Below are 20203 nucleotides of genomic sequence, written 5' to 3' on the forward strand. Positions count from 1 at the left end.
TAACTGGTTGATTAAGGCTCCATCTTTCCAACAGGCGTTGAGCATTACTGACAAGTGTATTCATCTCTTTCAAACCCTAGGGCTCACAGTCAATTTCCAGAAGTCTCTCCTTTTGCCTTTGGGAGTAACTCTCAACACATTACTTGGCAAGGCATTCTGTAAACAGACAACAGAAAGTCCCCATTCTGGATCGTTCCCTTTCAAGGAGAAAGTGTCCTTCAATTCGTGTGATCAAATCTCTACTAGGCATGATGTCTTCAGCCATTTTCTTAATAGCTCACGCTCGTCTCAAAATGTAACCTTTCCAGGGGCAATTTGACGCACAGTGGCTCCAATCGGAAGGACAATTCAATGACATTGTATAAATCACATCTGTCATGAAAGCAGCTCTTACCTGGTGGGTAAGCTCCAATAATCTCTCTGCAGGACTGACATTCCTTCCCTCTATTTCAGAATAGGTCATTACAGGAAGCGCTCTCTGGAAAGTTGATGAGCTCATTTGCAAGATCTCCAGATTCTAGGCAAGTAGACTCCAGAACAGTCAAAACTGAATATCAACTTCCTCGAGCTCAGCGCAATCTCATTGGCTCTTTAAGCTTTCTTGCTGAAAGTTCAAGGTTCCTCTGTGTTGATAAGGACAGACAACACAAGGAGTATGTATTACCTCAACAAACAAGGAGGTACACAATCCAGGATTCTGTCCGAGGAAGCTCAAACTATTTTGCGCTGGGGACTGAGACATCAAGTGACCTTAAAAGCAGGACATCTCCCAGGAGTACACAACTCTCTAGCAGATACCCTGAGCAGAACATACCCAAGTTGTCACGAATGGTAATTGAACCAACTGTTTCGGGATGTCATATTTCAATGATGGAGCAAGCCCAATCTGGATCTTTCTGCCTCACAAGAGAACAATAAATGCCGGTTTTACGTCAGCAGATACCCTCCAAAGGGGTCCTGGGGGAATGCCTTTTCCATGCAGTGGTCTGGGACTTATGCCTACTCTTTTCCCCTGATCCCACTTAGTCCCTGGGTTCTCTGAAAAATCATATGGGAACCATGCCACTTGAAACTCTTAGCTCCACAATGGCCCAGAAAACTTGTTTACAGAGATCCTCATGCTGTTGTTGGACTAACACATTCAACTCAAGCCCCAAGTAGACTTGTTGTTGATGAGCAATCACCAAGTCCTTCAACCCGACCCAGTTTCTCTGCATTTATCAGTTTGGCTCCTGAGCACCATGAGCTACAGCACCTAGACATTCCAGAGGATTGTCAGAGTATTTCTGAAAAGGCTAGAACTGATTCTACCAACAAAACATATTGCTTCAGATAGAAACGTTTTTGTCTGTAAAATAGAGAAATCTAAAGTACATCCCATTACATCTCCTGCTGAACAAGTGTTACCATATTTACTGTATCTAGCCAAATCTGGTTTAACACACTCCTCTGTCAAAGTGCATTTGGCTTCTATTTCCAGGTATAGGCGGACTTTGGGATCTCCTTCCTTATGGTCACACAGATTAATTGTCCAATTTCTTCAAGGACTTTTCAGGGCATATCCTGCAATAAAATTGCGGCCACCTGCATGGCAGGTTAACACTGTGCTATCCAAACTGATTAAAACTCCATTTGAACCACTTCACAGAGCTGAACTAAAGTTCCTTACTTGGAAGGTGTTGTTGTTATTAGCCCTTATCTCCGCAAACTTAAGGCCTTCACTATTAGGAAACCTTTCCTACAATTTAAAGATTCCATGGTAATCCTGCAAACTAATCTCAAATTCATACCAAAGGTTCCCTCTGATTTTCCTCTAAATCAACCAGTTATATTTAAGACTTTATTCCCTAATCCTCAAACACTAGCGGAACACAGTCTTCATTCTCTTGATGTCAAGAGATGTTTAAAAATGTATTTACAATGAACTAAGCATATTCATACTACTGATCAACTCTTTGTGGCCTATCGTAACAATAAAGGTGGACCCGTCTCTAAATCTACCATAGCAAGGTGGATTTAATTGGCCTTCCAGTTCTGCCATTGTAAGGCAAGCAGACTTTTAAGACAAAAGAGTTGAGCACACTCTACAAGAGCAGTTGCCACAACAGCGGCCTTATTTTCTGGGGTGCCCATTGAAAATATGTGCTGTGGTGCAACATGGAAGAACAGGCACTCTTTGACCCAGCACTACTGTCTGGATACAGCACAGACTTCTGAAACAGCTGTGGGTCAAGCAGTACTTCGGCATCTTTTCCATTAATGTGAGCCTGTTACCATATGTTATATAATGTTATACCCACCTTCTGCTGTCATAATCATGTATATTTGTTGCTAATGTATTGCACTGCTACCTATTCTGATTCAAGCATGTGAAGCTATGAAAGATACCCAATACTGGAGAAAATGTGTTACTTACCTGTAAATCCTGTTCTCCAGTATTGATATCTTTCATAGATTCACATGCTTGAATCATTCCCCGTCGTCGTTGTGGGAGTCCCATGGTATCATAGTAAGCAGTATCTCCCAGTATGATAGGCTGTTAAGGGAATGTAAGATTCAGTTTAATAGCCTGTCCATGTCCATTTAAAAAAAGGACCAAAGTTGAACAATGACCAATCAGGTGACAGCACTCTTGGACACACCCAACAGAGGCATCTTTCCTCAGATTTTCCAAGCACTAGTGGGATAAACCTCACTGGCCAAGAAGGAGAGCCTTTAAGGGGAGGAGGGTGGCTCGCATGTAAATCACCAAATTATTTCTCAGCCAACTAGTAAATTTGGCAGAAAAAAAACTTTTAACTATAGCTGTTATAAATGTCCGGAATGTACTAGAAATTACTAGTTCAAATGCCTTTTCTGTATTGACAAACCAGACAGTGAAGAAAAGTTATTCTATCTCAGCATAATCTGTTACCTCTCAAAGATAACAAATGTTAACATCCAAGAGGTGCTGTTTATAAACCATGTTTGGTTAGGAAGAATCGTGCTGTATTTGAATCTGATGAGCTGAGATTGACAGTGCTTCAACTTTCTACACATAGTTTTATGAAAATGGTGTGTTTCCTAATTTTAAAAGATAGAAGTTGGAACCTCTCTTCATAAATGCCTCAGATACTATTTTAAATTGCGGGACAAGCAAATCAGAAAATAATTTGTAAATCTTGGCTGATGAGCCTTAAGTACCATGTTCCATAGAAGTGGAAATAGTTTTCACTGCTTTGAGAATCTCATTGTGAGCAATTAGTGCAACCAGAGTTTTCTGCTTGGTTGAGTTTGGAGTATTCAATTCTGCTGACTTCCCTGGTTTTATTAGTATTTTTTCTCTTCTTATTGTCTTTGGATGTTTTCATTAGGTGGCATTTCTTTGCCACCTCTGATAGGGCAATTAATAATGGCCTTTCTTTATCTTTTAGCACCTGAGTTTTGATTTTCTTTTTAGCTGAAGCTTTGTTTATCAATACTCTTTTTAAACTGAGGTGCTTGATTTCCTGAAGGCAAGAGTGTTTAGTCAATAAAACAAGTTGTCTTCAATAACACAAATCTCCTGAAGGGTAATACTTTCTGCTTTTGTTTGTTCCAGCATATGTATAAACTGATTTTTTTCACTGATCCCAGCAGGGATTTGACAATTGACACACTTTAAACCATATCCATTTCTACAAATTTCCAAGTAATCTAAATCTGAGATACGGCCTTTTCTGCACCCAACCTTATTAACTGAGCAAGCTCTTCCTGCTTTCAGAGTGAAGGCAGATAAGAAGCACTTGCAAAGGGTTTTGGAGAACAGAGCATTCAAAAGATACATCAAGGAACTAACATCTGACTGTGCATGTTACACAGCTAGGATCCGTAGTGAAAATTCTTCATACACTAATGCAGTTTAGTACTCTCCTTGTACTGGTGATTGGAACATAATAATGATATACATGAATAAGATGTGTACACAGCTTCCTCCTCGCACCCCCCAAGGCCTTCCCACCCTAATTTTAACAAGACTTATTTTACTTCTGCCACTTCATCAAAGACTAAGGCCCTCATTACGACTTCGGTGCTCTTTTTAAAATACCGCTGAAGCCGCTGCAGCCAGCATGCCGCCAGAACTAGTGGTATGCTGCCCGTCCTATTAGGATTTTTTCACTGGGCCAGCCGGCGAAAACAGCATTTCTGCACACTGGGCCAGCAGAAAACTCACCACAACATTGACGCTGGCTCATAATCGCGCCGGCGGCAATGTTGTGTTACGTCGTGTGCGACAGCACCAGTTGTGCATTTCACTGCCTGTAATTCAGGCAGAGAAATGCACAACCAGGCTGTCCTTGGGGCCTGCGATGCCCCCTTTCTGCCAGCCTTTGCATGGCGGTGAGACCGCCATGCAAAGGCTGACAGAAAGGGGACTCCTAAACCCAAGGGCAGCGCTGCTTGCAGCGCCGCCTTGGCGGACTGTGACCGCCGAGACTGCCAGGCTGGTGACAGGTGGCAACCTGACTGTGCCGGCTGTCGTGGCCCATCTGTCACGGTCATAATAGGGCGGTCAGACCGCCCTGTCTGCAGTGGTCCGATCACCATCGCAAGTATGGCGGTCTTGATACTACCGCACTCATAATGAGGGCCTAAGTCTCCCTTCTTTGGGATTTTCATTGCAGATTGCTGTAAAATTTGCATTTGGGCCCTATTGCCTTCAATTTAGGTAACATATTTTTATCTACTTCCCCTGTTGGACTGTTTTGAAGGCCATAGCTGCAAAAACTCTACATACAAATAAATGCAAACCTAACCGGAGTTTATGTTTCTAGCTTGCCAAGCGTGTGACAAACTTTCCTCTTTGTTCTGACAGTCTTTGGTGGAAACAATAGTTATGCTGCCAGACAGCCTATCCTTCTTGATGTTTTTAATTTGTAAAAATATTTTCACCTATTAGCTGGAGGCCCTTTTTTTGACTATTTGCAGTAGTTTGTGCATTGGGCTCCATAACTTTTTTCCAGATAAGGTATCTATGCAAAATTTGCGTCATTTTTTTCCCAACATCCTGGGGATTCTTAAGGTACCCAGAATTTGTGGATTCCCCTAGAGAGGACCGATAAAATAGGCAAAATATAGCAAACATTTGAGTTTTTTTAGAAAAATAGGGTGAAAGTGCCTCAGATAAGTGTTGGTTTTTTTCCTAAAAATCCACAAACGGTTTACTTTACTAAAGTCATCCTCTTCCCAGCTTTCATGTACATGCGGAGCTGAACCAAAAAACCTAATTTTGTACCAGAATATTTGCATTTTTCTAAGAGATAGCTTACTTTCCCTATTTTTTGTGCTCTGTACCTACTTCCAGTTTGTGGTGGAAACCAATGAGAAACACATGAATAAATCTAGAAAATCTATAGATTTCTGAAAAGTAGACACAATTCAGCAAGGGGTCATATGTGTAGATCCCTCAAGGTTTTCCCATGGAAAATTATAGTTGAAATAAAGAAATATTGGAAATGAGTAGGAAAAAACGGCTGTCTGCCCCTAAAAGTTCCCCCATTTTTGTGGGTGGGTGCATGGCCTTGCCCCCAACCCGCCCCTTTTTTTTTTTTACTTTTTTTTGTTTAAAGAAAAGTATTCCCTGGCATCTAGTGTACTGTCTGTGCCCACAGGAGGCAGGTCGGGGCTATTACCCCCATCTGCCCCCCTCGGGGGGTCATCTACTGTGGTCGTCTGCAACGGTCATGTACAGTGCTCGTCTACGACGGTCATCTACAGTGCTCGTCTACGACGGTCATCTACAGTGCTCGTCTACGACGGTCATCTACAGTGGTCTATGATGGCCTCATCTACGAAGGGCCTCATCTACGGGTGCCTCATCTGTGATGGTCATCTACTATGGCCTCGTCTACAGTGGTCGTCTATGACAGTCAGCTACAGTGGTCATCTACAGTGCTCGTCGACGACGGTTGTCTACGGTCCTCGTCGACGACGGTCCTCTATGGTCCTCGTCGACGACGGTCCTCTACGGTCCTCGTCGACGACGGTCCTCTACGGTGCTCGTCGACGACGGTCCTCTACGGTGCTCGTCGACGACGGTCCTCTACGGTGCTCGTCGACGACGGTCCTCTACGGTGCTCGTCGACGACGGTCCTCGACGGTGCTCGTCGACGACGGTCCTCGACGGTGCTCGTCGACGACGGTCCTCGACGGTGCTCGTCGACGACGGTCCTCGACGGTGCTCGACGACGACGGTCCGCTACGGTGCTCGACGACGACGGTCCGCTACGGTGGTGGTCGACGACGGTCCGCTACGGTGGTGGTCGACGACGGTCCGCTACGGTGGTGGTCGACGACGGTCCGCTACGGTGGTGGTCGACGACGGTCGGCTACGGTGGTGGTCGACGGCGGTCGGCTACGGTGGTGGTCGGCGGTCGGCTACGGTGGTGGTCGTCTACGGTGATCGTCGACGACGGCCTCATCTACGACTGCTTCATCTACGATGCTCATCCACGACAGCCTCATCTAAGGTGCTCATCCACGACGGCCTCATCTAAGGTGCTCATCCACGACGGCCTCATCTAAGGTGCTCATCCACGACGGCCTCATCTACGGTGCTCATCCACGACGGCCTCATCTAAGGTGCTCATCCACGACGGCCTCATCTAAGGTGCTCATCCACGACGGCCTCATCTACGGTGCTCATCCACGACGGCCTCATCTACGGTGCTCATCCACGACGGCCTCATCTACGGTGCTCATCCACGACGGCCTCATCTACGGTGCTCATCTACAACAGTCATCCACGACAGCCTCCTCTATGATGCTACTATATGGCAGTATCATCTATGACGGTCGTCTATGACAACCTCATATACGATGGTCTACGACGGTCATATACGATGGCCTCTTTTATGATAGTCATCTGTGACAGTCTCATCTACAATGTTGATATGCGACAGCCTTTTCTGATGGTTGTCTACTACTACAGCCTTGCCTACAATGACCTAGTCTATAGAACCACATCTACAATGGTCTTGTCTCTGTATGCTTTGTCGACGACGGCCTTGCCTATGACTGCATCCTCTACGAAGGCCTCGTCTGCGGTGAAGGCCTCGTCAACAACAGCAAACATTGTCTACATGAGCCTAGTTGTTTACATCCGCCTCGTCAAACTTGATCACAATACAAATTAAGACGAAAACACAGAATTGTCAACAAGAGCAAAACGCACATAATCCAGAAAAATTTAGTGTCAAGCATTGAGGTACCAATATGAGCATGTCTTCAACAGTCAATATATTGATGCGGAGCATGGGCAGGTCAATGTTTCTCATACTAGAGCTTCAGAGCATATTACAGCTGCAACTGGTGGATTTCCCCACCAGATTTATTTTGTTTTTTTTTTATACCCTTCACAGAGAGGATCCCGAGCTATAAGGGGAACCTCTCTGGGGATGAGGGTGGGTTGCATGTGAATCTATGAAAGATACCAATACTGGAGAACTGCAGTTACAGGTTAGTAACTTATTTTCTTTAATGAAGACCTAACAGACATCCTTATGAGCACCTGGTTTAAGCCTTGATCCCGTCCACTAGTGAATATGCAGGTTGCCAGGTGCCATAGGCTGATGCCAGACAACTCTGACTTCTTGACGCACCACCCTTCACCAGAAAGTTTGGTGCTTCAGGCTTCCATCAATAGGGTGAATGCCAGTTCATTCCCTACAACCCCCCAGACAGAGCCAAAACAAATTGAAGCATTTGGGAGGGGGATGTTTTACTTTGCCAGTCTTTCCTTTGGTCATTCCATGCCATATGTTTTGCTGGGAATATATACCCATGCTTTATGGGACATGGTTGGCGTGATCTTGCTGGCAGTCCCTGAGGGGTTTCAGGCCAACCTTACTCTAACTATCCAGGATGGTCAGGATGCTGCAAAATATATGATCTATTCTGGGCTGGACACTATCGTCTGCTTCGGCAGAGCAAGTTAGCACTAGCATGGTGCTTTAGTGGCACACTTGGATGAGATCCACAAACGTGTTTGGGGATATGCAAGCCTCTCTGATTGACACGCTGTTAAATGGATGTTGCCTTTTTGGTAAGAATACCTATAAAGGTTAGAACACTTTCAAGAAAATCTGGACTTCAAAAGTACCTTACCAGTTTTGTCCCTTTTGAGGCTACTCCAGAAGATAGGCCTACTGCCAAGACCCACCAGCTACACAACTGGCTTCTCAGCACAAGAATCAAGCAGATAACACGCAGGCCACCAGTGGGCAGGGCACTCCTCATTCCCCCTCCCCTGCACCGATCCACCCCCTGTTACCCCTGGCACTAACCCCTCTAACATCCCCCCACCCCACCTGTGGCATCAGCCTCGAAGCCAATTTAGTTTGTTCTTGGCATGTACCCACCCTGTTGGATGCTTGAACACACGTTTCCTCAAAGGGTGGCAAAAGATAACTTCCAAAAGGTGTGTCCTTCAGATGGTTTGGGGAAGCTACCCTTTTGACCAGAGAAACCTCCTGCGATGTTACAATGTCTTTCAGAGGAGCACCTGTCCATCTTGCTCCAAGAGGTACAGGCTGTTTTTGGCCCAAAAGAGCCAAGAGAAGGGTATGGCCCCAGAAATAGGGACTGAACGGTATTCCTGCTGTTTCCGCATGTTGATTAAGAAGGAAGGCCTTTGTCTTATGTTAGGTCTCTGCCCTCTGAATGCCTTCCTGCGGAAGGACCAATTCAAGATGCTTATGTTGGCCCAGGTTCTGTATGCCCTGGATCCAGGTGACTAGATGGTGGCTTTGGACCTGCACAACACCTGCTTTCATGTACCTGTCCTGCACTTGCACAGAAACTACTTGTGGTTTGAGGTGGCCAGAAGCATTTTTTTATTTGTTGTACTTTTCTTCGGCCTCACAGTGTCCCTTGGATTTTTATGAAATGGATGGCAGTGGTCGTAGCACATCTTCAGAGGTAGGGGACTGCAGTTTTCATGTACCTCGACAGCTGACTGTTGAAGACCGGCTCGCCACAGTCAGTCATAGACCAGGCAACCCTGACCACCTTCAGATGATGGCAAATCTCCTTACATCATCTGGGTTTACATCAATATGTCTAAGTCACACCTGACCCCTTCACAGATGCTCCCTTTCTTTGGAGCCATCCTGAATTCAGTGTGGTTTCGGGCCTTCTCTCCATCATAACAAGTCTAAGACATTTGGGCTATGATCCCAATGTTTCAGCCTCAGACTTGGGTCTCGGTAAGCGTGGCTCTGAGGAGTCTGGCATCTTGGCCTCCTGCATTGTGCTAGCATGTGCCAGGTGGCAAATGCGAGCTCTACAGGGAAACCTGAAGTATCAGCGGGACTAGAAACGTGGAACCATGTCTAATTACAATCAAGTTTAATAGGTTGCAAAAGATCTGCAGCGTGGCTACTCAGCCACAGTTGGACCAGCGGAAGACTCTTCTCCTGCCCAACCCAAAGTGGACTGTGCTGACTGATGAACTGCTGCTGGGATAGGGGAACGGTGGTGCCTGATGTGCTGCTGCTGGAACAGGGAGGTCACCTGAGAGTGGAGGAGATCACAGGCCTCTTGTCTCCAACAGAGACCTGTCTCCACATCAGCCTGTTGGAGCTGCAGGCCATTTCCCTGTTGCTAAAAGCATTTCTAAGAGGAAGGCAGGTTCAGGCTCTCATGGACAGCACCACCATCAGGTGGTACTACAACAGGTAGGGCTGGCTTAGCTCTGGTAGGTTTGTTTTCACTCCCACAGGTGTCACAAGTGAACTTAGTTCAATGCACCAGCAATTGAATGTGAAAGACTAATTATTGTAGCCCTGCAGGACCCAGCCTATATGTAGTTGAAGTGGTGTCAGTGCTTTTTAGTTACCAACAGTCCCGAAACAATGATTCAGGGAGGCAGTGGTGGTTTGAAAAGTCCAATTTCACTCTACAATATATCACACACAAACTGCACTAAGAAAAAGACACTTTGAACTAAAAAGCATTAATTTTAACAGTCTTACCCTGTTGCTTAGTACATCCATAATAACCACACAGAATATTATTAAAACAGCACAAATGCATGTTGCGAACAACAAGAATAAAATTAACATTTCTACCATTGTTAAAATGTCATCTTGCAACATAATACCCTAAAAGCCTCTTCTATGTGCTTCATTAGGGGAACATGGGCCGCGTAAATTACATCTAGAGTTTCTTTCTGAGAATCAACTCTCTGCATTTTTACAGCAAAATGCTGTAGATATCAGCAGTCTGGAAGTGAGAGTTCCTTGAAAGGAAAGCACACATCACATTAGCTCATTTCCTCCTGAACTTAGTCCGGTATCAGCTCAGTAACAGGTGTTCTTATCGATGTCATTGTCTGGGTGACTTGACACTTTCATGGTTTCTTGGAAAGATGAGGACAGACACCATCTGTGCCAAAGGCAGACATGTCAATGATTCTGCAAAAATAGAGAAAATGGAGTCTCGCCCTGCTCATGATAGTCTGGCTTTATAGACTTTACATCAGGGCAGGCCAGGATCTTGGGTCCTGTGCCAGGATGTACTTTAGTCTCTAGAGCTAGCTTTCTTTACCAGGCCTGATGAACTCAGTGATGACATTCTGGTACAGAGCAATCCTCTTTAACAAAGGCTTTACAGGGCACTCTGCCAGCACCGACCTCTGATATGTTACAAAAAATGACAGAGTATAAATTGATAAATCTAGGATTTGTAAAGCACAGCAAATCACCCGTGAGGGTCCAAAGGTGCTGAATTGTAGGAGATTAAGGGATTTGCCCAGAATACCAGGATGTTGAGCTTATGCAGAGACTCAATCCTAGTTTCCCCAGCTCTGAAGTCGGCAGCTTAGGCTGTTATACCACATCCTCTCCCTATCAGATGATCAAGCCTGTCCGGACACAAGGTGCAGGAGTTGATTCAGGGGCTTGAGAGAGAGGCTTTGTGGTTGTGATTCAGATCCTATTCAGGTGCTGCCCCCCTATATACACAGACAGCAGTAGTTAGCGTTTCAGAATGCAAGGTGCGTGGACACTTATCCTAAAGTGGACTTATGCCCTTTGGGCAACCCTACAAATGAAGTTGCCTCCTTCATGGCTTTTCTGTATAAGGCAGCAGAGGTCTTTTATTAACCATTAATTGTGGAGGAAAATAGCGCATGCAACCTCTGCAGTGGAACCACTGCTCTACTTCTGTGAAGAACTGGTGAGGCCATTTTAGGTCACCTGGTCACCAGTTCTGCTCTTGTGGTGAACCACCCCTGGGGACCTGAAATTGTTGACGTCTCATTTCTCCCCAGAGAGTCTTGCTGTTCAGGCTTTGTAAAACACATAACCCTGATTCTTTCTTCCATCCTTCAGTAGCTTATTTCTACACATTTGAGAGCTTACATGCATTGGTTTGGCAGAGCTTCTCAGTATGTTTATTCAAGGCGCCATCTTGATCTGCTCTCTTATTTTGTGCACATGATAATCCAATTTAGTAAAGAGTTAAAGACTCACCTCTTTTATATAACACTACCTTATAATGCATTAACTGTTCACAAGTCAGCCATCTCTCCTATCACTCGTTGATGTTATGCTTGTCTTTGATCCTCTCCAGCACTCCGCTGCCCTTTATCATATACTAACTTACACATATACACTTAAACGTATCTTTCATTGTCCTCGGTTTGTTCCCATGTCATATATCACCCCACTTGCATGTATGGACAGTTTTTCATAACACAAGGAAAAAAAGTAAATGCTTTTGTATTTTTAATACCTGCTTATTTGATTTTTGAGAATATTTTTGTCATTTATCATTTTTCAGTTCATGGAGTAATATGGTAAACTTTTGTATTTCCTTAAAGGTGATGGTTGAGCTCTAATGTACATTCACTAAATTGATGTGTTAGTGTACTGAACTGCCACCATAGGATTTCATTGAAATGTTGTGAAAGATCATATGTTAAGAGGGAAATGGAATGTGTTGTCCCGAGCACGGTTATGCCAGACAGGTTGAAAAAGTCCTGACCGCAGAGTGACTCAGATATTACTGCCATTGATCAGATGCAAAGACCTTCCACCCCTTGAATATAATCTGCAGATAAGGACTGTCTTTTCTTTTTTCTCTTATTTCCTTATTTGATTCGTGGAGCACTGTACTTAATCTGGTATAGGGCTTTGCATGGAGTTTCATTTCTGTTTGTTTTGTTTGTTCTACTACGTACCAACTAGCGTTCTGAAAAGCCTTAAATACCAGTGTTAAAAAATAAATAAAAAATGTTAGACAATTTCACTTATTGGCAGGTGTGAGGATTGGGACATTCAAATGTCTGCAATGTTATGACTGTTACACATATTCTACCAAATGTTATAAGAATTTAAATATTATTATTGTATTTAAAAGAGTATGTAATCATAATTACATTGATACCAATCCATCCCTAATCATGGTCTAGGCTGGTCGTTCGTTAATGGCCTGAAGATCCTTCCTTGAACCATGTATGCAGTGCTGTACATATCTCCTTAAGGCTAATGTTACCAACATTTTAAAGAAAGCTTAATATATTCTGAAGTAAGTTGCAAAAACTGGTTCTTCACTGCACACAGAAGTTAATCCTGGATAACAAATGGAAATTAAATGTTCCATATTTTTCTATTAAAACATTTTTCAACATTTTAACTATAATGGCTCCTTTTAAATTTGTAATTGTCACTGTTTGGTAATTGAATATTTTTTGCAAACGTATATGTGCTGTAATAATTTATTATCTAAATCCAAATTAACATGTGGTCTTATTAATTAGGCACTTGAACAGAGAATGGATAGTCAAGAGGAAAGGGTACCTGAAGGTCACAGTTGTCAGGGACCTCCACCTGGAATACAGTTTTTCAACCACTACTCAGTTGAAGGAGGGATGGTGGCACCAGTACCTAATATACTACCTGAACTAAAATTTGGAAATCCCTATGTGACAACTGAACCCAGAGGTGCGTAACTAATTATCTTTCTTCGTTTAATAGTAGATGTTATCAAAAAATAGTCTATCACCATTTACAAAAAGATGTTAACTTTATATAGGATCCAGGGAACTAAAACATTTCCACAATGGATTTTAAAAAGAAAATCTTACTAGCTAGCTGGACAGACTGACACAAAAGGTAGAAAGGGAATAAAATGGCAATAGGAGAAACAGAGAAATGCATGAAATATTTAAAGCTTGACTTTAAGCATAAAAGTGACAGAAATTGATCCATATCGCATCATGACTTACTATTCATAACGGAATCCTGGTTGGGAGATGACATGGCCCCAGTGTTGCACGAAGCCATTCCTCCAGGCCATCAAACCATCACACAAAACCGTATAGGCAAGAGAGGAGGTGGACCAGCTATTATATTCAAACAGGCAATGACCCTCATTAGAACAGACAGCATCTCCCTACAAGGTTGTGAAGCCCTCCTTACCAGATGCCACCCTACTCCAACTTCCTCCTGTAACTTTCTCCTCCTTTACAGACCTCCATCTTACAACTCCACATTCCCAGATGCTTTTCTAGACACAGTCTCAAACCTTATTACACTGTACTCCAACCTATGCATTCTTGGGGATCTAAACATTTGGTTTGACAAACCCAATATGCCCCATCCAAAAGCTATTACCACTGGCCTAGTCGCATTGAACCTACATCAGATTGTACACAATCCCACACACATCGCTGGACACATCCTAGATGTCATTTTTGCCAAGCCTGAACTAGTTACAGTTCATAGCATCACACCAATCACTTGGTCAGACCACCATTTGATAACTTTCCGACATACAACTCCACAAATCAACACACCCCACAACTACTTACATACATGCACCTATAGACCATGGAGCAAACTCAATTTGGATGACTTAGAAACACAACTAACAGCCAACACAGATCTAGATACAATTAATTCTGTGCCAAAACTTTGAGTGGCTACAGGAAGCTTTTGATATCCTAATACCACTCAGAAAAACTAAACACGACAAAAGAAATCCAACACCTTGGAGAAACACAGAACTTAAAAAGATAAAGCAACAAATCAGAAAGTTGCAGCGGACCTGGCTCAAAACAAACCACAGTCAAGACAAACTGCAGCTACATAAACTTAACAGAATATACAAATCATCAATCAAAAAAGCTAAAAAAAAAAAAAGTTACTGCTCAGACAGAATTCAAAATGCTCAGTCTACAACCAAGGAATTTTATAAAATTCTCAATGAATTTCGAAAACCTACATGTATGGAAGGAAGTCATCCCACTACTCAAGATTTCACAAACAAATTGGCAACTCATTACACAACCAAGGCAGACACATTGGACTCAAACAGAAGAAAACCGTCAGCACCAACCCCTTTCCTAAAATACCCTCTAAGAATAAACCAACCCAACCTCTACAGTCCTTCAAACAAATATCCCAAGGTGAATTGATGGATTTGGTCAAAACAAGCAGACCTTCCGGTTGCCCTTCTGACCCTTGCCCACCACAAATCTTCAAGAACATTCTTCTATCTACTTCTGCTGCCACACCTGTAAGAAGAATCGAATCATCATCATCAACAACACTTTAACTTCAGGAACTTTTCCTGTAGACCTGAAAAAGGTATATATACAACCGTTATTAAAGAAAACAAACCTAGACCCACAAAAACCCAACAACTACAGACCAATTACAAATGGACCTTTCCTGGGCAAATTGGTAGAAAGAGCAGCATTAGCCCATATGTCACAATTCATTGAAGACAATTCTATACTTTCAGACTTCCAAACTGGATTCCGCCCAGGAAGAAGCACTGAATCGGCACTCATAGCAATCTGGGATGATCTTAAAAACACAGTCGACCGCAATGGAGTTGCTGCACTACTTCTCTTGGACCTCTCGGCTGCCTTTGATACGGTTGACCATGACACCCTAATTCAAAGACTCCACGAAGCCAGCATACAAGGGATTGCTATTGACTGGATTACTTCCTATCTTCAAAGATCATCTAATATCATCCACTCGCCCCCCTTCTCGTCCGAACCCTACCTCACAAAAGCAGGAGCCCCCCAAGGATCAATCATCTCACCTTTGCTTTTCAACATCTTCATGATATCTTTACCAGAACTGATCAATGATTTCCATCTCACATGCTACAACTATGCAATGGCACACAAATACTACTTAAATTAGAATGCCCCAAAAACATTGAAAACTCACTAATCTTCAGTTGCCTCAGAGCCATTGATCAGTGGATGACCTGGAGCTATCTCAAACTAAATACCTCCAAAACAGAAATACTCATATGTGGTGTTTGGAAAAGTTATGACCTTCTGTGTGCCTGGCCTGATGATCTCGGACCACCTCAATTATCCAAGGAAGTTAAAAACCTTAAAATCACCATGGATTCCAAGTTAACTATGAATGCCCAAGTGGACAAATTAGCACGAACAAGCTTCATCACCTTGAAGACTTTACGACGCATCTTCCCCCACCTCGGATTTCCACACAAGGTGCAAGCTACTATCTCACTTGTACTATCCAAACTGGATTATGCCAATGGCCTCTACCATGGATCATCTCGATCTATTATGAAAAAACTACAATGTATCCAGAATTCCGCAGCCAGGCTACTATTACATGTAAAGCTGCAAGGCCACATCTCCCCTATGTGTGTGTATTCATGTGTGTATGTGTGTGTGTATATATATATATATATATATATGTATATATATGTATATATATATGTATATATATATATATATATGTATATATATATATATGTATATATATATATGTATATGTTGTTTCTGTGCTTGGCATGTTCGTGTGTCACTGAATGGCTCCTGGGTGGGTTGTTATACTAGATATCTATGAATCCCTGCTGTCATCTTATCACACTTATCTACCCATCATCATATGTCATGTCTCTATCAAACTATCCTCCATTCCCACTCTGACTCATCCCAAATCCTTTCTACTACTTTCATCTCCTAAATAATCTGCCTAAGCTCTTCCCTCCGCTTCCACATCTAACTCCCCAAACCTCACTCTACTACCATGACCTCCCACACAACCCTACTAAATTCTCCCTCATTTATCTCACCCTGCTACTATGTTCTCCCTAACCCTTCCACAGACTCTTCCCTCCTCCATCCCCCTTTACTCATCCCAAACCTTTGGGTTGAGTAAATGAGGGATATACTCCCAATTAACACTTCTGGATTTCTTTCCTCCTCCACCCCTCCATTACTCCAGTCAATTCAACTAACAAACCCTCACATCCGCGGCTCAAGTTAACTCATAATAATACTAAAACTGTACTCACATTTCCCGATACTAATCCATCACTAATTCATGTTGGGTTCCAGAGTAGCGTGCTGCTCACCGAAAATCGCTTCAACGCCTCTCCAGGGATAGTAAGCGCTATATAAATACTATTACAATACAATTACAATCATATATATCTTTCACAGTACGTTTTATTCTAATTAGTTATTTGTTGGCATATTTATTGTACAAAAATGTAAACAATACAAGGTGCAGACATGAATTTGTCCATAATGACATCATCAGGGGCATTGGGGCCACTGAGAGCTATTCTCTAACACATGAGTCTCCGTAACATAGAGAGCATAAAGAGGCTGTACCCTAATGCTGTAACCCTAATGACATAAGGACGTACCCTCATGCCATAAGCCTAGTCAACTGGTTTCAAATGTAATCATTTCAATCCAGTGTTCCAAATCGTCCTCCACTGTAATAGCTATATGAACAATTAGCTTCCTAATTTTCTTGCCAGTGACCATTTAAAAACTTTTACACCAAAGGACAACATCAGGGCCCCTACTCTGCACTCAATTAACCCCTTCACTGCCAGACCTTTTCCCCTCAGGTGCCAAGCCTTTTTTTTGTTGTTGTTGCTATTTGGGGTAGTTCGTGCTTAGGCCCTCATAACATCTGGTCAACATAAGCTACCCACGCCAAATTTGCGTCCTTTTTTCACAACATCCTAGGGATTCTAGAGGCACCCAGAGTATGCGGGTTCCCCTTAAGGAGACCAAGAAATTAGCCAAAATACAGCTACAAATTCGTTTAAAACAAATGGGAAAAAGTGCTGCAGAAGAAAGCATGTTTTTTTCCCTGACAAATGGCATAAACATCGGGTTTGCGGTGCTAAAATCACCATCTTCCCAGCTTTCAGGAACAGGCAGACTTGAATCAGAAAACTACATTTTTCAACACAATTTTGGCATTTTACTGGGACATATCCCATTTATACTATTTTTTGTGCTTTCAGCCTCCTCCCAGTTAGTCACAGCTAAACATTCCTGAAAAGTAGACAACATTCTGAATTTAGCAAGGGGTTATTTGTGTAGATCCTTCAAGGTGTTCCTACAGAAAGTACCAGCTAAAATAAAACATTTTTTTAAATTGAGGTGAAGAAAAAGCCATTTCTGTCCATGTTTTCTTCTATAACTTTTTACAGCTTTGGCAGATTTCTTTTAAAGCAATATACCGTTACATCTGCTGGACTCTTCTGGTTGTAGGGATATATAGATCTTGTAGGTTCATCAAGAACCCTAGGTACCCAGAGCCAATAAATGAGCTGCACCTTTCAATGGGGTTTCATTGTATATCAGGTACACAGCAATTCATTTGCTGAAATATAAAGAGTGAAAAATAGGTACCAAGGAAACCTTTGTATTTCCAAAATGGGCACAAGAAAAGGTGTTGAGAAGCAGTGGTTATTTGCACATCTCTGAATTCCGGGGTCCCCATATTAGCATGTGAATTATAGGCCATTTCTCAAATAGACTTCTTTTTTACACACTCTCTTACATTTGGAAGGAAAAAATTTAGAGAAAGACAAGGGGCAATAATACTTATTCTTCTATTCTGTGTTCCCCCAAGTCTACCGATAAAAATGGTACCACACTTGTGTGGGTAGGCCTAGTGCCCGCAACAGGGAAATGCCCCAAAACACAACAGTGACACATCACATTTTCCCAAAGAAAACTGACTTGTTTTTTGCAAGGTGCCTAGCTGTGGATTTTGGCCTCTAGTTCAGCCAGCACAGAGGAAACCCTAGCAAACCTGGACATTTCTGAAAACTAGACACCTAGGGGAACCCAGGATGGTGTAACTTATGGTGCTCTCACCAGGTTCTGTTAACCAGAATCCTTTGCAAACCTCAAAATTTGGCCAAAAAACACCTTTTTCTCACATTTCGGTGATAGAAAGTTCTGGAATCTGAGAGGGGCCACCAATTTCCTTCCATCCAGCATTCCCCTCAATCTCACGATAAAAATGGTACCTCACTTTTGTGGGTAGGCCTAGTGCCTGCGACAGGAAATGCCCCAAAATACTATGTGGACAAATCAAAATTATCAGTTACAAAACCACCTGTTTTTGCAGGTGGGGGCGCCTGCGTTTTTGGTCCTGGGCTCAGCAGCCATCTAGGGAACCCTACCAAATCCAGACATACACCCAAGGTGGTCTAGAGAGGTGTGACTTGCGTCGATCCCCCAGTGTTTTCTTACCCAGAATTCTCAGCAAACCTCATATTTAGCTATAAAACAAAATCACATTTTCCCCACATTTCTGTGTGGTATCACCACACGGCACACATTTTCTACCACCCAACGTTCCCCTCGGTCTCCTGATAGAAATGATACCTCACTTGTGTAGGTGGGCCACGTGCCTGTAACAGGAAAGAGCAAAAAACATGTGAAAATTGAGGGGGAACCAAAGCGGGTCCAAAAAAACGTTTTTAGGCTGACAAGTGGGGCAGAATTTTTATCAGTATAGATGCGACAATGCTGGGTGGTAGGAATTTTGTGGATTTCTGCAGATTCTGGAAGGTTCCATCACAAAAATGTGGGGAAAATGTGTGATTTCAAGCAAAGTTGGAGGTCTGCAGAGCATTGTGCATAAGAAAATGGATCTGGGTGCATGTGAAGCACACCACCCTGGACTCACCCAGATGTTTAGTTTTCAGATATGTCTAGGTCTCGTAGATTTTTCTACACAGCAGTGTCCCAAAGTCTAAAAAGTGCAGCCCTCACTATTCCAAGTGGGACGATTTTGAGAGTTATCCAAGCTCTCATGGCCCAAATGTAAAACCAAAACCCAAAATAATAAAATGTTGCCTTGCTTGTCATTGGGATAAGATCTTTTAGTGTGCGGGTGGAGAGCTGAAAGACTGTTACCACCGTCAGTTGGGGTGGGGGGGGGGGGGATAACCATGCCTATACTGGTTGGTAGCCACTACCGCACTATTTTCTTAATTCCCTGGCTTCTAGTGTGCTTTCTGCACCCCCCTCCCCCCCCTCGGGAAGTGGATCGGGGGTAATTGCCCCATCTGCCCACAGGTGGGCAGAACAACTTTGTCTCCATTTATATGTTCACGCTATGATATGAATGTTTCATCCTCTGTCTGGAATTTCAGTGATAATGACCCTGAGGTTGTTGGGCCTCATGGCATTCTTCATCCTGCTTGTAACCCATGCGGGTTGGCATATGTGGGCTCTGTAGTGGGACCTGAAGGGCCAGTGGGTGCAGCATCAGGGGAAACTCTCCAACATGGTCCAGATCTCCGAGAACTGCCAAAGATTTGCATTGGTGGCTGACGAACTGTGATTGGGTTAGTGGCAGATCCCTCTCCCTTCCCCAGCCAGAGCTTACTGTAGTGATAAACACAACTTCTGGGCTGGGGAAGTTGGATAAGAGAAACCTGCCCTCTAGCAGAGTTTGGTCTCAGCATCAACCTGTTCGAGCTTTGGGCAATTTGCTTATCATTGAAAGCCTTTCTTCCATTGATCAAGGAAAGGCTGGTGCGGGTGTTCACAAACCATACCACTGCCACAAACAGGGTGGGGCGGGATTGTGGACCCTTTTTCAAGACTCTCTCGACTCTGGACATGGCTAGAACACCAAACCATTTCCATGGAGCTTCAGCACTTCGTGAACTCCCTGAATGCCAGGGTGGAAGAATTTAGTCAGAGATGCCTAGCTGATCACAAATAGCGTCTCCATCTGGAGGTGGTACAAGGGAATCTTTCAGCAGTGGGGAGAGCCTTGGTTAGATCTGTTAGCCACCACTGAGAATGCACAATGTTAGCAGCTTTGCACGCTGAAGTTTTTAGGCGACTCTCGCTTAGAGATGCTTTTAGTCTCAAGTGGAGCCCTGTACACCTTTATGCCTGTACCAT

General features: G+C 43.4%; 1 protein-coding gene across 6 annotated transcripts in view; it reads left to right on the forward strand.

The window, feature by feature from the left end:
* TAX1BP1 (Tax1 binding protein 1) overlaps nucleotides 1-20203 on the forward strand; it is a 638481-nt gene that overhangs the window by 473978 nt on the left and 144300 nt on the right. For all 6 annotated transcript variants that reach the window (XM_069211447.1, XM_069211444.1, XM_069211446.1 and 3 more), the window contains one exon: nucleotides 12782-12965. In XM_069211447.1, the coding sequence (XP_069067548.1) occupies nucleotides 12782-12965 (184 nt within the window). The remainder of the gene's footprint in view (nucleotides 1-12781; nucleotides 12966-20203) is intronic.

The sequence above is a fragment of the Pleurodeles waltl genome, chromosome 10 (assembly GCF_031143425.1).
Source record: "Pleurodeles waltl isolate 20211129_DDA chromosome 10, aPleWal1.hap1.20221129, whole genome shotgun sequence".
In the NCBI taxonomy this organism is placed as follows: Eukaryota; Metazoa; Chordata; class Amphibia; order Caudata; family Salamandridae; genus Pleurodeles; species Pleurodeles waltl.